Source organism: Bubalus kerabau, chromosome 3 (assembly GCF_029407905.1).
Source record: "Bubalus kerabau isolate K-KA32 ecotype Philippines breed swamp buffalo chromosome 3, PCC_UOA_SB_1v2, whole genome shotgun sequence".
Classification (NCBI taxonomy): Eukaryota; Metazoa; Chordata; class Mammalia; order Artiodactyla; family Bovidae; genus Bubalus; species Bubalus kerabau.
Window position 1 is genome coordinate 118,881,468 of NC_073626.1, and position 16,039 is coordinate 118,897,506.

At 42.2% G+C, this 16,039-nt stretch overlaps 1 protein-coding gene across 10 annotated transcripts in view; it reads right to left on the reverse strand.

Annotated features, from left to right (window-relative positions):
- GPR39 (G protein-coupled receptor 39) overlaps positions 1-16,039 on the reverse strand; it is a 205,859-nt gene that overhangs the window by 58,545 nt on the left and 131,275 nt on the right. For 2 of the 10 annotated variants that reach the window (XM_055572851.1, XM_055572852.1), the window contains exons 3-4: positions 4,850-4,952; positions 2,971-3,094 (exon numbers count right to left, since the gene is read on the reverse strand). The exons of 6 other annotated variants lie outside the window; for them this stretch is intronic. In XM_055572851.1, the coding sequence (XP_055428826.1) occupies positions 2,971-3,094; positions 4,850-4,952 (227 nt within the window). The remainder of the gene's footprint in view (positions 1-2,970; positions 3,095-4,849; positions 4,953-16,039) is intronic. 2 more of the 10 variants (XM_055572854.1, XM_055572855.1) reach the window with 1 other exon arrangement.

A 16,039-nucleotide genomic window follows, 5' to 3' on the forward strand; every position in this document is an offset into this window, starting at 1 on the left:
ACAAAACTGATCTCTGGTGCCAAAAAGGTTGGGGACCACTGGCTTAGAGCCAGTGATGTGCTGGACTGTAAAATCTATTAAATAGATAATATATTAAAAATAGATTATTATTAATCTATTAATCTGATGTAATAATCTATTATTACCTTAATCTGTAATAATCTGTTAATCCAGTGTGTAATAATCTATTATTATTACATCTAATGCCTGATGTAATAACAATAGAAATAAAGTACACAATAAATGCAATATACTTGAATCATCCTAAAACCATCTCCTACTCTCCAGCCTGTGGAAAAATTGTCTTCCACAAAACCAATCTCTGGTGCCAAAAAGATTGGGGACTACTGGCTTAGCGCCAGGGATGTGCTGGAGTTGACGTGCCCCAGTGAGGGAGAATCAGTATATTCAGGTGATAATCAGCCATGATAGGACCATTTACACTACAGAAATTGGCAAGTTACACATCAAAGCTGCTTCTTTTTTGTGGAGAATTTGCCAGCTCACCACTGCTTAGAGCTGTCCATATACCGTCATCTCTCTGATTTGTATACTGACATTAACTCAGCAAGCCTCAAGTTAAGATGATATGCTAGCATTGAAACATGTATATTATCATATACATGATATGATATGATGAAATATATATTCATATTATCATGTGTATTATGATTTCATAACATGATATGAAATCATATATCATATGTGAAATATCATATGTATATTATCATATGTGTATATTATCATATGTAAGATCACCAGTCCAGGTTTGATGCATGAGACAGGGTGCTCAGAGCTGGTGCGCTGGGATGACCCTAAGGGATGGGATGGGGAGGGAGGTGGGAAGGGGGTTCAGGATGGGGAACACATGTACACCCATGGCTGATTCATGTCAATATATGGCAAAAACCACTACAGTATTGTAAAGTAATTAGCCCCCAATTAAAATAAATAAATTAATTTTAAAAATAAATAAAAGTCTATATGAACATTTTTTTTAAAAATGATATGCATAATGAATTTCACCATTTGGTATTTAGCTCTAAGAGACCAAGGATGTATTTGCTTTCTAGCTGCTTTTCTTAGAGTCACTAGCATCTCTAGTGGAGAAGGCGATGGCACCCCACTCCAGTACTCTTGCCTGGAAAATCCCATGGATGGAGGAGCCTGGTAGGCTGCGGTCCATGGGGTCAGGAAGAGTTGGACACGACTGAGTGACTACACTTTCATGCATTGGAGAAGGAAATGGCAACCCACTCCAGTGTTCTTGCCTGGAGAATCCCAGGGACGGGGGAGCCTGGTGGGCTGCCGTCTATGGGGTCCCACAGAGTCAGACACGACTGAAGTGACTTAGCAGCAGTAGCATCTCTAGACAAATTAGATCAGTGCTTGTCAAAGTGTGACTCTGGACGGGAAGCATCACAATCACCTGTGAACTTGTTAGAATGCAAACTGTCGCTCCTCACTGCAGATCTACTGAATCTGGATCCCTAGGGATGCCCAGGTTTATTAAGCCCTCCTCCAGGTGACTGTAATGCATACTCAGGTTTGAGACACGGAACAAGAGCACACTCTCCCCAAACAGTAAAACCAACCTTTGGCTTTTACCATTTATATACTGTGTACACAATGTACAGGCTCACCCTGCGCGATGAGCAAATCATCAGGTACCCGCTAAGTACCACCATGTGCACTATAGACACCTGTGTCACAGTCAGCCTTCAGGGTGGCTTCCAGGGCACCTCCTTATTTTGTCTCCTCCCATAGTGAAGCATCAGGGGTCTGTGTGATCAGCAAAGTGCTCAGAAATTCTCATGTGTGACTTTGGAAGCTAGATCATAAAAAGCGTAGTTTTCACTGTGGTCTCCTGGGTACATACTCTGGGGACACCCAGCCACTCTGAGGAAATGAGTCTTGGGAGGCCAGAAATGGCTTTGATGAGGACAGTCACCATGGTCTGAGGACAGTAGAGTAGACCAAGGTCCGTCCAGTCAAGGCTATGGGTTTTCCAGTGGTCATGTATGGATGCGAGAGTTGGACTGTGAAGAAAGCTGAGCGCTGAAGAATTGATGCTTTTGAACTGTGGTGTTGGAGAAGACTCTTGAGAGTCCCTTGGACTGCAAGGAGATCCAACCAGTCCATTCTGAAGGAGATCAGCCCTGGGATTTCTTTGGAAGGAATGATGCTAAAGCTGAAACTCCAGTACTCTGGCCACCTCATGCGAAGAGTTGACTCATTGGAAAAGACTCTGATGCTGGGAGGGATTGGGGGCAGGAGGAGAAGGGGATGACAGAGGATGAGATGGCTGGATGGCATCACTGACTCGATGGACGTGAGTCTAAGTGAACTCCGGGAGTTGGTGATGGACAGGGAAGCCTGGCGTGCTGCGATTCATGGGGTCACAAAGAGTTGGACACGACTGAGTGACTGAACTGAAACTGAACTGAACTGATGGAGAAGCCCATAAGAATAGCATAGACACTGAGAGCTGGCACCAATGCCAGCTATGTGAGCGAACCCCCTGGCAGTGGACCATCCACTGCTGCTAAGTCGCTTCAGTCGTGTCCGACTCTGTGCGATCCCATAGATGGCAGCCCACCAGGCTCCCCCGTCCCTGGGATTCTCCAGGCAAGAACACTGGAGTGGGTTGCCATTTCCTTCTCCAATGCATGAAAGTGAAAAGTGAAAGTGAAGACAAATTTTCATTTGATTGTAGCCCCAGCTGACATACAACTGCAGTCTCATGAGATACCTGAGCCAAAACCACCCAACCAAGCAACCCTTCACGAATCCTGACCCACAGAAACTGTGAATGTTAAGGCACTAAGTTTTGGGGTAATTTGTTACAGAGTGATAGATAACTAATACACACTGTACTAAAAGTGCTTGAGAGTAGTCACACAGGGATGGTTTGACTGGTACAAATTTGTATGAAACAAGGTCTTTCTCAAAAAGAAGCTCCGTACTTACGGGGGAGATGAGAGGAGGAGAAGGGGACAACCGAGGATGAGATGGCTGGATGGCATCACTGACTCGATGGACATGAGTCTCAGTGAACTCCGGGAGTTGGTGATGGACAGGGAGGCCTGGTGTGCTGCGATTCAAGGGGTCGCAAAAAGTCGGACACGGCTGAGCGACTGAACTGAACTGAACTGAGATACATATGCACTAAAAGCAATTTTTTAGCTTATTATTAAGAAATCATAAGTCTATTGGGAAAACACACATGCAAATACTTTGAAAAATGAGTTATGCTGTAAAGTTAAGTTTTCCAGCCCCCATTAAGCCTCAGGACAGCATTTTAATCTGTCTCCTGTCTTATTAAACTGTATCCTTCCTCCGCTTTTTAAGCAGAGCAAATACAAAGTGATTGTTATTGATAAGGTACAGGGTTGTTGTGAAAACCAGGGCACACAAGATGTCCTTTAGATGTCAGTGCAGAAAACCAGGGACCCAGAGCTGCATGTCAGTGGCTGCCTTCAGCATACTCAGGAGACTAACAGACAAGACCAACTTCTGGTTTCTAGAATCTTCATAAATCGCTCATTTATTCCTCACCACAAACTCACAACTGTCACATATTCCTAATGAAAAAACTGCAGCTTGGAGCAGATAAGTGAGGTCACCCAGCTAATAAGTGACCTGAAACTACTGTCTGACACTAAACCCAAGCATGTGGCCTCCACTGAACTCTCACTGTCTTCAGAAGATCTCCGGTGTCAACTTGTGTAATATAATATTCTAAGGTAACACGTGTTCCCTGTGCAAAATCCCTAAGGTATAAAAAGTTAGGGTCCCCAGCCAACCCCTGGTTTTCTTCCCTGGAGACCACTGCTGCGACTAGGTCCTCACGTGTCCACCTAGAGAGGTTCTATTTAGCGTGTATCTTGATCCTCTCTCTCCCAGGGGCTGAGGACAACAGAGCAGTGTCAGAACCCTGGGCCACGAGGGAAACGCTGTCCTCCACCAGCATGAATGAGCCCATCTCCAGAGGCTTCCTCACCCTCCAGGATAGGATGCTATTTGCTCTGGCAATGACTGCCTTCTGGCTCCATCACGCCAACATTCTCCAAGGCCAATGCACTGCCCGCAGCAAGGCTTCTGATGTCACCAGTTGGTGACTCTCCTTCATGCCCAGTGTCATTTTTATTCATACAGCCTAAGGGATTCACCCTCCCTGCCTCAAGAGTCTGCTCAGGGGTATCAGAGAGAATTTATGTCATGCCTGCCAGGTCTTTATCAGAAAACAACACAGCAATTTAAACCAGGTGGGGACTTCCCTGGTGGTCCAGTGATTAGGACTTTGTGCTTCCACTGAAGGGGGCATGGGTTTGATCCTTGGTTGGAGAACTAAGATCCCACACACTGTGAGGCACAGCCCCCCCAAAAAAAATCAATGTAAAAAAATTAATTAAAATAAAATTTTTGTAAAAAGATACTCCAGGTAACATGGACTCATGTTCCAGGTCTCTAAACTTGAGCAACATCAGTCCAGCTCTCTGGCCCTATGCTGGGCTCACCCTAGAGGGACTACCGAGTCAGAGAGGACATCTGTGCCTGTCCCTGTATCCCGTGGGCTCCTCAGGGACCCTCCCTTCAGCTCTGTGAGCATCTTGTTTATTCATGTCACCCATTGGGGAAGCACCCCTTGAGGGCAGGTTCTGTGCTTCTTCCCATTTCTCTCCTTTGCTGGGCACCTGACATGTAGCAAATGCTCCTTCAAGACTTCTGAAAATCTTTCTACATACATTCTAACATTCTCCTGAAGGCCATGACTCCTTTATTTTAGCTTGTAACTTATCTTTGCTCTATTATTTATAACTCTCTTCTAAGCTATTACAAACCTTACCTATTGATTATGTTTATCGTCTGGTTCTCTCTGACGGCCAATTTTGTGTGTCCACTTAGGCCACAGTACTCAGATATTTGGTCAAACACCAATCCACACGTCACTGTGAACACATTTTAAAAATGAGATTCACATTCTTGGCAGCACTATTTACAATATCCAAGACATGGAAACAACCCAAGTGCCCACTGACTGATATAAGAAGATGTGTATATGCACAGTGGAGTATTACTCAACCATGAAAAATACTGCCATTGGCAGTGGATGGACCTAGAGATGATCATACTAATGAAGTAAGTCAGGCAGAGAAAGACAAATATCATATGTTATCATTTATTTGTGGAATTCAAGAAATAACATAAATGCATTTATATTCACAACAGAAACAGATTCACAGACAGAAAACAAACGTAAAGTTAACAAAAGGGAATGAGAGAGAGGGAGGGTAAGTTAGGAAAATGGTATTAATAGATACAAACTTATTTTATATATAAAATAGATAAGGAATAAGGATTTACTTCACAAGGAACTATAATTAATATCTTATAACAACCTATAATGAAAATGATCTGGAAAATGTAGTTATAAATAACTGAATCACTTTGTTGTATACCTGAGACTAACACCATATTGTAAATCAACTATACTTCAATTAAAAATGAGATTAATATTTCCATAAGTAAACTTCAAGTAAATCAGATTCCCCCCTATAACATGGGTGGGCCTTGTACAATCAGTTGAAAGCTTTAAGAACAAGCAAACTGAAGTCCTTCAGTCTGAGAGGAATTCTGCTTCCAGGTCCCTTCAGACTTGAGCCATCACATCAAAAACCCAGCCGAGGTATCCAGCCTGCCAGGTACCTGCAGATTTCAGACTCACCATATCCCACAATCACCTGAGCCTTGAAATAGGTGTGTGTGTGTGTGTGTGTGTGTGTGTACACATTATTGGGTCTATTTCTCTGAAGAACCCTAATATATTTCCCTAGATCTGCACCCCTAAATGCAAACTTCACAAGGGCAAAATTCTTTTCTTCAGTTTCTTTTAAAATTTTATTTCACTGTGATAAGAACAGTTGATATGAGACCTCCCTGCTTACTAAATATTTATGTGTACAATCCATTATTGGGAACCACAGGGACAATGATGTATAGTGGATCTCTAGACTAATTCATCTTTGCTTCACTGAAACATCATGCCTATTGTTTAGTAACTGCCCATTTCCCCTTTTCCTCAGCTCCTAAAACCACCAACTATTCCACTCTTTGCTTCTCTTACTGTTGTAAATATCTCATGTGAGTGGGATCATGCAGCATTTGCCTTTCTGTGGCCAATTTCACATAGTATAAAGTCCTCAACCTTCATCCATGTTTGCTGCACATACAGTAGAATTTCTCTCTTTTATAAGGCTGAATAATATTCCACTGTATGTATACACCACAATTTGTCTTTTCCCCTGTCCAGAAACTTTTTCTTGTTTTTTGACTGATGTTGACTGAGGTGCCCAGAAGAGAGCCAGGCCCACATAGCTGACCTTGAACAACATGACGGTTAGGAGTGCCCACCCTCCATGCGATCAAAAATCTGCATATCAGTTGATCCATGCAGTTTGGATCCATGCTGTTCAAGACCCAACTGTAGCTGTGCTCAAGTACCTGCTGAATGAGCTCTGAAAACTGTGACGTGTCATTGATAGGTTACTGTCATTTGACCTAACAGAATTCTAGACACAGTCATTTAAGAATTATGTCTTTTATATCATGAAACGTAACAACCTGTCTAGTATTTACATGTGATGAATTCTTCATAAAATTTCTCCTTTAGTCTAGGTTTAGAAGTTGAACTACATGTCAGGTACAAAGTTTTCTAGACATTTATTTTTCCTCAGGTTGAGCTCTATAAATATCTGGCAATGGAATTGCTTTGTTATCCTCAGAAAAGCCTTTGGTACAAAAGTAATCTTCCACTAAAGCTATAAAAATATCACAGAATCAGACATTAAAAAAAAACTGCCCTCACATCAAGCTTGTACTCTGAAAGTATATACATGTGAGGGACCTTGAGAGTTTTAGGGTGATATGAACTATTTACAGCTATTTCCTTCTCCCTTAGTATTAGAAAGCTCTGATTATGTGCCCAGCTCTAGGCAATGGATCATGATTGGTCTAAGTCAGCTAAGGCCATCCTGTTCTCCATTTTTACAACTTGTTTGCATCATGGCCCAATTCTAGACAATGATATTCCAGCAGAAAACTTCTTGGGCATTCCTGGGAAAGTGTTTTCTTCCCTAGTAACAAGGAAGATGAAGTTGGCTCCACCTCTTCCTCTTTCTTGCTGCATCAAATGCAAACATGATGGCTGGAATTGCAGCAGTCATCTTGTGACCATGAGGAAAAGGCCAAGAGACTCAGACATCAGTTCCTAACATCACTGAACCATTGAACCAAAGCCAAAGCTTCCTACATCCAGACTCTCTGTTATATTAGAAAAAGGAAACTATATTTCTTCAAGCAACTTTGGTGAGGTTTTCTGTTTCTTGAAGCCAAAAGCATTCCTATAACAATACGGATGGCAATATACTACATCCACCGAGCTTATTGAAACTGAATGTGTAGCCAGTGCTCTTCCTCCATGTAAACCAGAAAAAATTGCTACAGTAGATCTTTCAATGCTTTAACAAAGCTTCATTTCTAAAAATTATACTTGGTAAAATCTAGGATAAATGTTGGAAAAATTCAGCAAAACAAGCCAGCTTAGTCAGCATTATAAAAATATTCTGGATGGAAATGTAGCTTGGTATAATAATGGAATGATCACTGATACATGAATCAGAAACCATCAATTCAAGCTCTAAGTACTCTTAATTACTCCTAATGGTATTATTATCTTAGGCAAGTCTCTATTCTTCTATAGGCCTCATTTTTCATCTATGCAATGAAGGAGTTAAACTGGATAACCCATGAGTCCCCTTTACATATGATATTCTGCTTAAACTGTAAACTGAAATAAATTATCTTTAAAAACACATAAAGTTCTTCTGTGGCGTCCTCATTTGCTGGCTCCTTTACAGCTGCAATAGCTGATACTCTAATGCTTTGCATCAGTCCAAAAGGACAAATACGCCTGCATTTGTCATAAATATGTACAGTCTTTTCAAAGTGCTTTGAAAGAAAGTGGAGGCAACTCAAACCATGCAAACCACAGGTTCAACACAGAGTCCAGGTGTTTCTTTCAAAAGGAAGGTACCTCCCATGATACAGTGCTGTCTCTCAGTATCCAAACACTGAGGTCTGCCATCTTCCAAAACTGCTGGATCATGGATGCACTGACTGAACATTCCCCTATATTCACCCATGGCATGTTAGCTACTTATCCAGTTTCTTTTCTCAAAATTAATATAATCTTTTTGTGCTTTTGCCCTTGATCTTTCACCAAGGTAAGATTAAACTCTCTTCAATGGATGTCTTTCTCAGTACTTCACCCTGTGATGTGTTGCTTTCATACTCATTAATGGCCAGGTTGCAGTGTTATTATTCCATGATTTAGCTTGTTGTGTGCTGCGTGGTGAATTCTGAATGAGGCAACTGGTGGGCTCAATAATTTGGTGGGCTTTCAGGAGGATACCCAGAAGTCTTTTTATCTCCCTCACCAACTCACACAGATCCATCTACATGCCTGAGGCCTGACAAAGCAACAGTACAGAGATGCAGGAGCTGTTACACGTAGAGTCCGAAGGCTGCGGAATAAGAAAGCAAAAGGGTAACTGCTGATCTTAGGAGCCTACAGTCGCACACACTGTGTACTGTCCTAAAGGGTTAAAAGGTAGCACAGAAGCATGCACACGGCACCCCAAGCCCTGAGGCAGAAAGCAAAGAGGACCTAGAGCCTCTGGATGAAGGTGAAAGAGGAAAGTGAAAAAGCTGGCTTAAAACTCAACAATCAAAAACCTAAGATCATGGCATCCAGTCCTAACACAAGGGGAAAAACTGGAAGCAGAAACAGACTTATTTTCTTGGAATCCAAAATCACCATGGACAGTGACTGGCGACATGAAATTAAAAGACGCTTGCTACTTAGAAGGAAAGTTATGACAAACCCAGGTAGCACATTAAAAAGCAAAGACATCACTTTGCCGACCAAAGTCCTCATCTAGTCAAAGGTATGGTTTTTCCAGTAGTCGTGTATGGATGTGAGAGTTGAACCATAAAGAAGGCCGAGAGCCAAAGAATTGATGCTTTTGAACTGTGGTGCATGAGAAGATTCCTGAGAGTCCCTTGCACAGCAAGGAGATCTAATCAGTCAACCGTAAAGGAAATCAACTCTGAATATTCATTAGAAGGACTGATGCTGAAGTTCCAATACTTTGACCACCTGATGTGAAGAGCTGACTCATTGGAAAAGACCCTGATGCTGGGAAAGATAGAAGACAAAAGGAGAATAGGGCAGAAGAGAATGAGATGTTTGGATAGCATCACTAATTCAACTGGACATGAGTTTGAGCAAATTCCAGGAGACAGTGAAAGACAGGGAAGCCTGGCGTGCTGCAGTCCACGGGGTCGCAAAGAATCAGACAAGATTCAGCGACTGAACAACAACAGAGCCCTGAGGCTAGGGGGAGGGGAGATTCAGGGCAGCCACCCTCCCCGCCATTGGAAGCCTGTATTTGGTGAGTTGTGATAGTACAGGCTATGGCTGCTGATTTTTTTTAGCCCCACTTCCCCCAGCCCTCTTCTCTCTATCTGTTCCACTTTCCTACCTGCTCTCTCTTCCTCAATAGTCTCTGCTTGTGTGGGGAAAGCTGGCATTCCGAATTTAATCAGAATGCCCTGAATCTAATCAAGCTGCACTAACTAGAAATACAGGGAACGGAGGAATGAAAAGATGACACCACAAAAAGGCATGCTGACAAATTCAGAATGTAAGACATTCTGCATACGTCACAGCAACAGTAAAGGCATAAGACCTCAGAGACATAATCACCAAATGTAATAAAATATAATACAGGTTCCATGTAAAGATATCCATCAACCTCTAATGGTTTCATCCACTGATGATCAACTCATCCACCAATTATCTCACCAGGGATTGAAAAACGGGAATTTCCTAACATTTTTTGACATTTATTTTCACCTTGCCTCCTTACTCGACATATTTTAGGTTCAATAAAGAAGAAATAATACAAAAATATGCATCCATGGATGTGGTTCTTGATACAGAAATGAAGGAACACCTTTCTGCTGAAAATAGATATCTTGGTCTGGGAAGACAAGGGTAGGAATAAAGGTAGAGACAAAAAAAGTGTCTGAGATGGGGAACAGGAGGAGGATTCTTATATTGGGAGCCATGGGTCTTGGGATCAGGCAGGTTTACAACCCTGAGTAACTCTCCTTCTGGCTATAACTAAGCCCAGAGAAGCATCTGACCTGATGGGAGTTAAAAATAGAATACACAGAACCTAGGACAGAAAAATGAAGAGGAGAAGAAGGTACCTCTAGTATGTAAGAAAGGATCTGAATGAAGTTTGGAGACCTCAAGGCATCACTATGGTAATAGAATTCAAATCCACATGCTTCTGACAGTCCCACTGGGCAACAGGTGAGACTCTTGCAAATGGAGATCTGAGTAACCTCCCTGACTCCACTTCCTGGGAAGTGTGATTGGCCATTGCCAGCAGCTACAAGCAGCCTTCAAGAAGGCTGGCAGGGAAGCCCAGTGGGAACACCCCTGCCATCCATGGCCATGAGGAGGAACGGATGCTCTGAGTGAAAGCATGGCATGCACCTGCTATTGCCTCCCTCTTCCGCTTCTCTGCTCTTGAACACCACCTTCTATATTTCTCCTTCAGGGGAAACAGGATCATCCTCATTTGTTCTGTTGCCTGCATGAGCCCACCTGGAGAGCATATTAATATCATGTTTGCTTACACAATCATCACCCTCTTAGCAGCTGCTTCTGCAGACCAGGAGGACGCTTGCTCCAGCTGCCACTGTGCGGTAATTAGAATTTCCTGCTTATAAAATATAATTCTGACCACACAGCCACTCCTGAGTCAGGAAGGAAGAAAAGGCGGGAGAGGGGAAACCTCTAAAGGGAGAAACAATGCTCTGCAGAGGCCTCTCCTTTCAGTTCAGGGGTTTAAAGGGTAAAATCAAAGGCTAGAAGGAGAGACACGCAAGTCAGGATGAGTTTTTTAAAATATGTCAAAGTCATGTAGGATTCGTTGCATCCAGAGAAAGATGGCAAACTCATTGAGGTTTATGAGCAATAAAGAAAACAACAAAAGGTTTTAAAAGTGATACTGAGCAAACAGAACAAAGGGACAGACTCACTGATGAATGAAAGTGTGACAAAATGAATAGGTAACACAAAACAGAGTGTTAAAATTCCACCTGGGCTTTTAGCCCTCCTAGCCAATGAGTCTGTAAACTAGACAGTGTAAAGCTAGTATGCCAGAAAACAACTGAAGTCCTCATGAAGACTGGAGTAGAAGGAAGCCATCAATCTATGGCAATAAGATTGAGTGTTGAATCAGCAAAATTACATTTGGCGTCTGGAGAAATATTCCAGGAAAAACTTCAGAGAATCTGTTAGCAACCCCACCAGCTCCTGGAGAAGCCAGGAGATGGGAGTGGAGAAAATATCCTACTTGCAGAAATAGGGGAAGGCTGATTTCCAGAAACTCTGGCAGTTCATCTTGACCTAATTCCACCTTAAAAATGTAAAATGGACTGTTAAACAGGTTGTTTGTGAGCATCACAAAAAGACATAGCCTGATCTCTTGGCATCAAGGTGAGTTAACTAAAATGAAGTCATGTTCTGGGCCATTTGTTAATGAGATTCTCAGGGCAAGTACCTTATAAAGTCATTGTGAAGCTCTTAATCAAGGAAACTGTCTGCCATCAGAGTGAGATGAAGTCTCCAGGTGGGGATTTGGTTTTGTAGCTTTTTAGTCATGTTTAATTGGAGAAGACAATGGCACCCCACTCCAGTACTCTTGCCTGGAAATCTCATGGATGCAGGAGCCTGGTGGGCTATAGTCCATGGGGTCGCTAAGAGTCGGACATGACTGAGTGATTTCACTCTCACTTTTCACTTTCATGCATTGGAGGAGGAAATGGCAACCCACTCCAGTGTTCTTGCCTTGAGAATCCCAGGGACGGGGGAGCCTCGGACATGACTGAAGCAACTTAGCAGCAGCAGTCATGTTAAATAGTAAAATAGACACTGGAACACTTAAGGAAACCTCCTTCTATATGTATGGGAGAGCAAAGCTTGGTAGACACACAGCCTTAATCAACAGAATAAACCTCCACTGAAAGTCTAACCTACACATGTGTAGAGAAGACTCTACACATGGACATCACCAGATGGTCAACACCGAAATCAGATTGATTATATTCTTTGCAGCCAAAGACGGAGAAGCTCTATACAGTCTGCAAAAACCAAGACCAGGAGCTGACTGTGGCTCAGATCATGAACTCCTTATTACCAAATTCAGACTTAAATTGAAGAAAGTAGGGAAAACCACTAGACCATTCAGGTATGACCTAAATCAAATCCCTTATGATTATACAGTGGAAGTGAGCAATAGATTTAAGGGCCTAGATCTGATAGATAGAGTGCCTGATGAACTATGGACTGAGGTTCCTGACATTGTACAGGAGACAGGGATCAAGACCAACCCCATGGAAAAGAAATGCAAAAAAGCAAAATGGCTATCTGGAGAGGCCTTACAAATAGCTGTGAAAAGAAGAGAAGTGAAAAGCAAAGGAAAAAAGGAAAGATATAAGCATCTGAATGCAGAGTTCCAAAGAATAGCAAGAAGAGATAAGAAAGCCTTCCTCAGCGATCCATGCAAAGAGATAGAGGAAAACAACAGAATGGGAAAGACTAGACATCTTTTCAAGAAAATTAGAGATACCAAGGGAACATATCATGCAAAGATGGGCTCGATAAAGGACAGAAATGGTATGGACCTAACAGAAGCAGAAGATATTAAGAAGAGGTGGCAGGAATACACAGAAGAACTGTACAAAAAAGATCTTCATGACCCAGATAATCATGATGGTGTGATCACTGACCTAGAGCCAGACATCCTGGAATGTGAAGTCAAGTGGTCCTTAGAGAGCATCACTATGAACAAAGCTAGTGGAGGTGATGGAATTCCAGTTGAGCTATTTCAAATTCTGAAAGACAATGCTGTGAAAGTGCTGCACTCAATATGCCAGCAAATTTGGAAAACTCAGCAGTGGCCAAAGGACTGGAAAAGGTCAGTTTTCATTCCAATCCCAAAGAAAGGCAATGCCAAAGCATGCTCAAACTACCACACAATTGCACTCATCTCACATGCTAGTAAAGTAAATGCTCAAAATTCTCCAAGCCAGGCTTCAGCAATATGTGAACCGTGAACTTGCAGATGTTCAAGCTGGTTTTAGAAAAGGCAGAGGAACCAGAGATCAAATTGCCAACATCTGCTGGATCATCCAAAAAGCGAGAGAGTTCCAGAAAAACATCTATTTCTGCTTTATTGACTATGCCAAAGCCTTTGACTGTGTGGATCACAATAAACTGTGGAAAATTCTGAAAGAGATGGGAATACCAGACCACCTGACCTGCCTCTTGAGAAATCTGTATGCAGGTCAGGAAGCAACAGTTAGAACTGGACATGGAACAACAGACTGGTTCCAAATAGGAAAAGGAGTACGTCAAGGCTATATATTGTCACCCTGCTTATTTAACTTCTATGCAGAGTACATCATGAGAAATGCTGGACTGGAAGAAACACAAGCTAGAATCAAGATTGCCGGGAGAAATCTCATTAACTTCAGATATGCAGATGACACCACCCTTATGGCAGAAAGTGAAGAGGAACTAAAAAGCTTGTTGATGAAAGTGAAAGTGGAGAGTGAAAAAGTTGGCTTAAAGCTCAACATTCAGAAAAGTAAGATCATGGCATCCGGTCCCATCACTTCATGGGAAATAGATGGGGAAACAGTGGAAACAGTGTCGGACTTTATTTTTCTGGGCTCCAAAATCACTGCAGATGGTGACTGCAGCCATGAAATTAAAAGACGCTTACACCTTGGAAGGAAAGTTATGACTAACCTAGATAGCATATTCAAAAGCAGAGACATTACTTTGCCAACAAAGGTCTTTCTAGTCAAGGCTATGGTTTTTCTTGTGGTCATGTGTGCACGTGAGAGTTGGACTGTGAAGAAGGCTGAGTGCTGAAGAATTGATGCTTTTGAACTGTGGTGTTGGAGAAGACTCTTGAGAGTCCCTTGGACTGCAAAGAGATTCAACCAGTCTATTCTGAAGGAGATCAGCCCTGGGATTTCTTTGGAAGGAATGATGCTAAAGCTGAAACTCCAGTACTTTGGCCACCTCATGCGAAGAGTTGACTGATTGGAAAAGACTCTGATGCTGGGAGGGATTGGGGGCAGGAGGAGAAGGGGACGACAGAGAATGAGATGGCTGGATGGCATCACTGACTTGATGGACGTGAGTCTGAGTGAACTCCAGGAGTTGGTGATGGACAGGGAGGCCTGGGGTGCTGCGATTCATGGGGTCACAAAGAGTTGGACATGACTGACTGACTGAACTGAACTGAACTGAAAGTCGAACCTGTACAGGCTCCATGTGGGACATGCTCTGGGCAAAGATGAAGACCTTGCACTGAATCAAAGATGTTACTGTCTGATACTACAAAGCTACAGTAATCAAAAGAGCATGGTACTGGCACAAAAACAGACATATGAATCAATGGAATAGAACAGAGAGCCCAGAAATAAACTCACACCCTTACAGTCAATTAATCTTTGACAAAGAAGCCAAGAATATACAATGGAAAAAAAAATACAGTCTCTTCAGCAAATGATGCTGGCAAAGTTGGACAGCTGCATGTAAACCAATGAAGTTAGTACACACCCTCACATCATACACAAAAATAAATTCAAAATGGCTTAAAGCCTTAACTATAAGACACGATACCATAAAACTCCTAGAAGAGAACATAGGCAAACCATCCTCTGACAAAAACTGTACTCATTTTTTTTTTAGGTCAGTCTCCCAAGAAAGTAGAAATAAAGCAAAATTAAATAAATGGGACCCAATTAAACTTACAAGCCTTTGTACAGCAAAGGAAACCATCAACAAAATGAAAAGACAAGCTACAGACTGGTAGAAAATATCTACCAACAATGTGACTGACATGGGCTTAAATTATAAAATATACTAACAGCTCATACAACTCAACAACAAACAACCCTATCAAAAAAAGGGAAGAAGATCTAAATATACATCTCTCCAAAGAAGACATACAGATGGCCAACTGCACATGAAAAGATTTTCAACATCACTAATTATTAGAGAGATGCAAGTTAAAACGACAATGAGGTATCATCTCACTCTGGTCAGAACGATCATCATTAAAAAGTCTACAAATAACAAACGTTGGAGAGTTTGTAAAGAAAATGGAATCCTCCTACACTACTTGTGGGAATATAAGTTGGTGCAGCCACTATGGAAAACAGTATGGAGGTTTCTTAAAAAACTAGAGTTGTCAGATGACCCAGCAATCCAACTCCTGGGTGTATATCCAGATAAAACTATAATTCAAAAGATAGAGGCAGCTCTACGTTCATAACAACACTATTCACAGTAGTCAAGACATGGAAACAATCTAAATGTCCACAGAGAAGTGAATGGATAAAGAAGACATGGTACACATATACAATGGAATATTTAGTTCAGTTGCTCAGTCGTGTCTGACTCTTTGTGACCCCATGAATCGCAGCACGCCAGGCCTCCCTGTCCATCACCAACTCCTGGAGTTTACCCAAACTCATGTGCATTGAGTTGGTGATGCCATCCAGCCATCTCATCCTCTGTTGTCCCCTTTTCCTCCTGCCCCTAAGCCCTGCCAGCATCAGAGTCTTTTCCAATGAGTCAACTCTTCGCACGAGGTGGCCAAAGTACTGGAGTTTAAGCTTCAGCATCATTCCTTCCAAAGAAATCCCAGGGCTGATCTCCTTTGGAATGGACTGGTTGGATCTCCTTGCAGTCCAAGGGACTCTCAAGAGTCTTCTCCAACACCACAGTGCAAAAGCATCAATTCTTCAGCACTCAGCTTTCTTCACAGTCCAACTTTCACATTTTACCCAGCCATAAAAAGAATGAAATAATGCCACT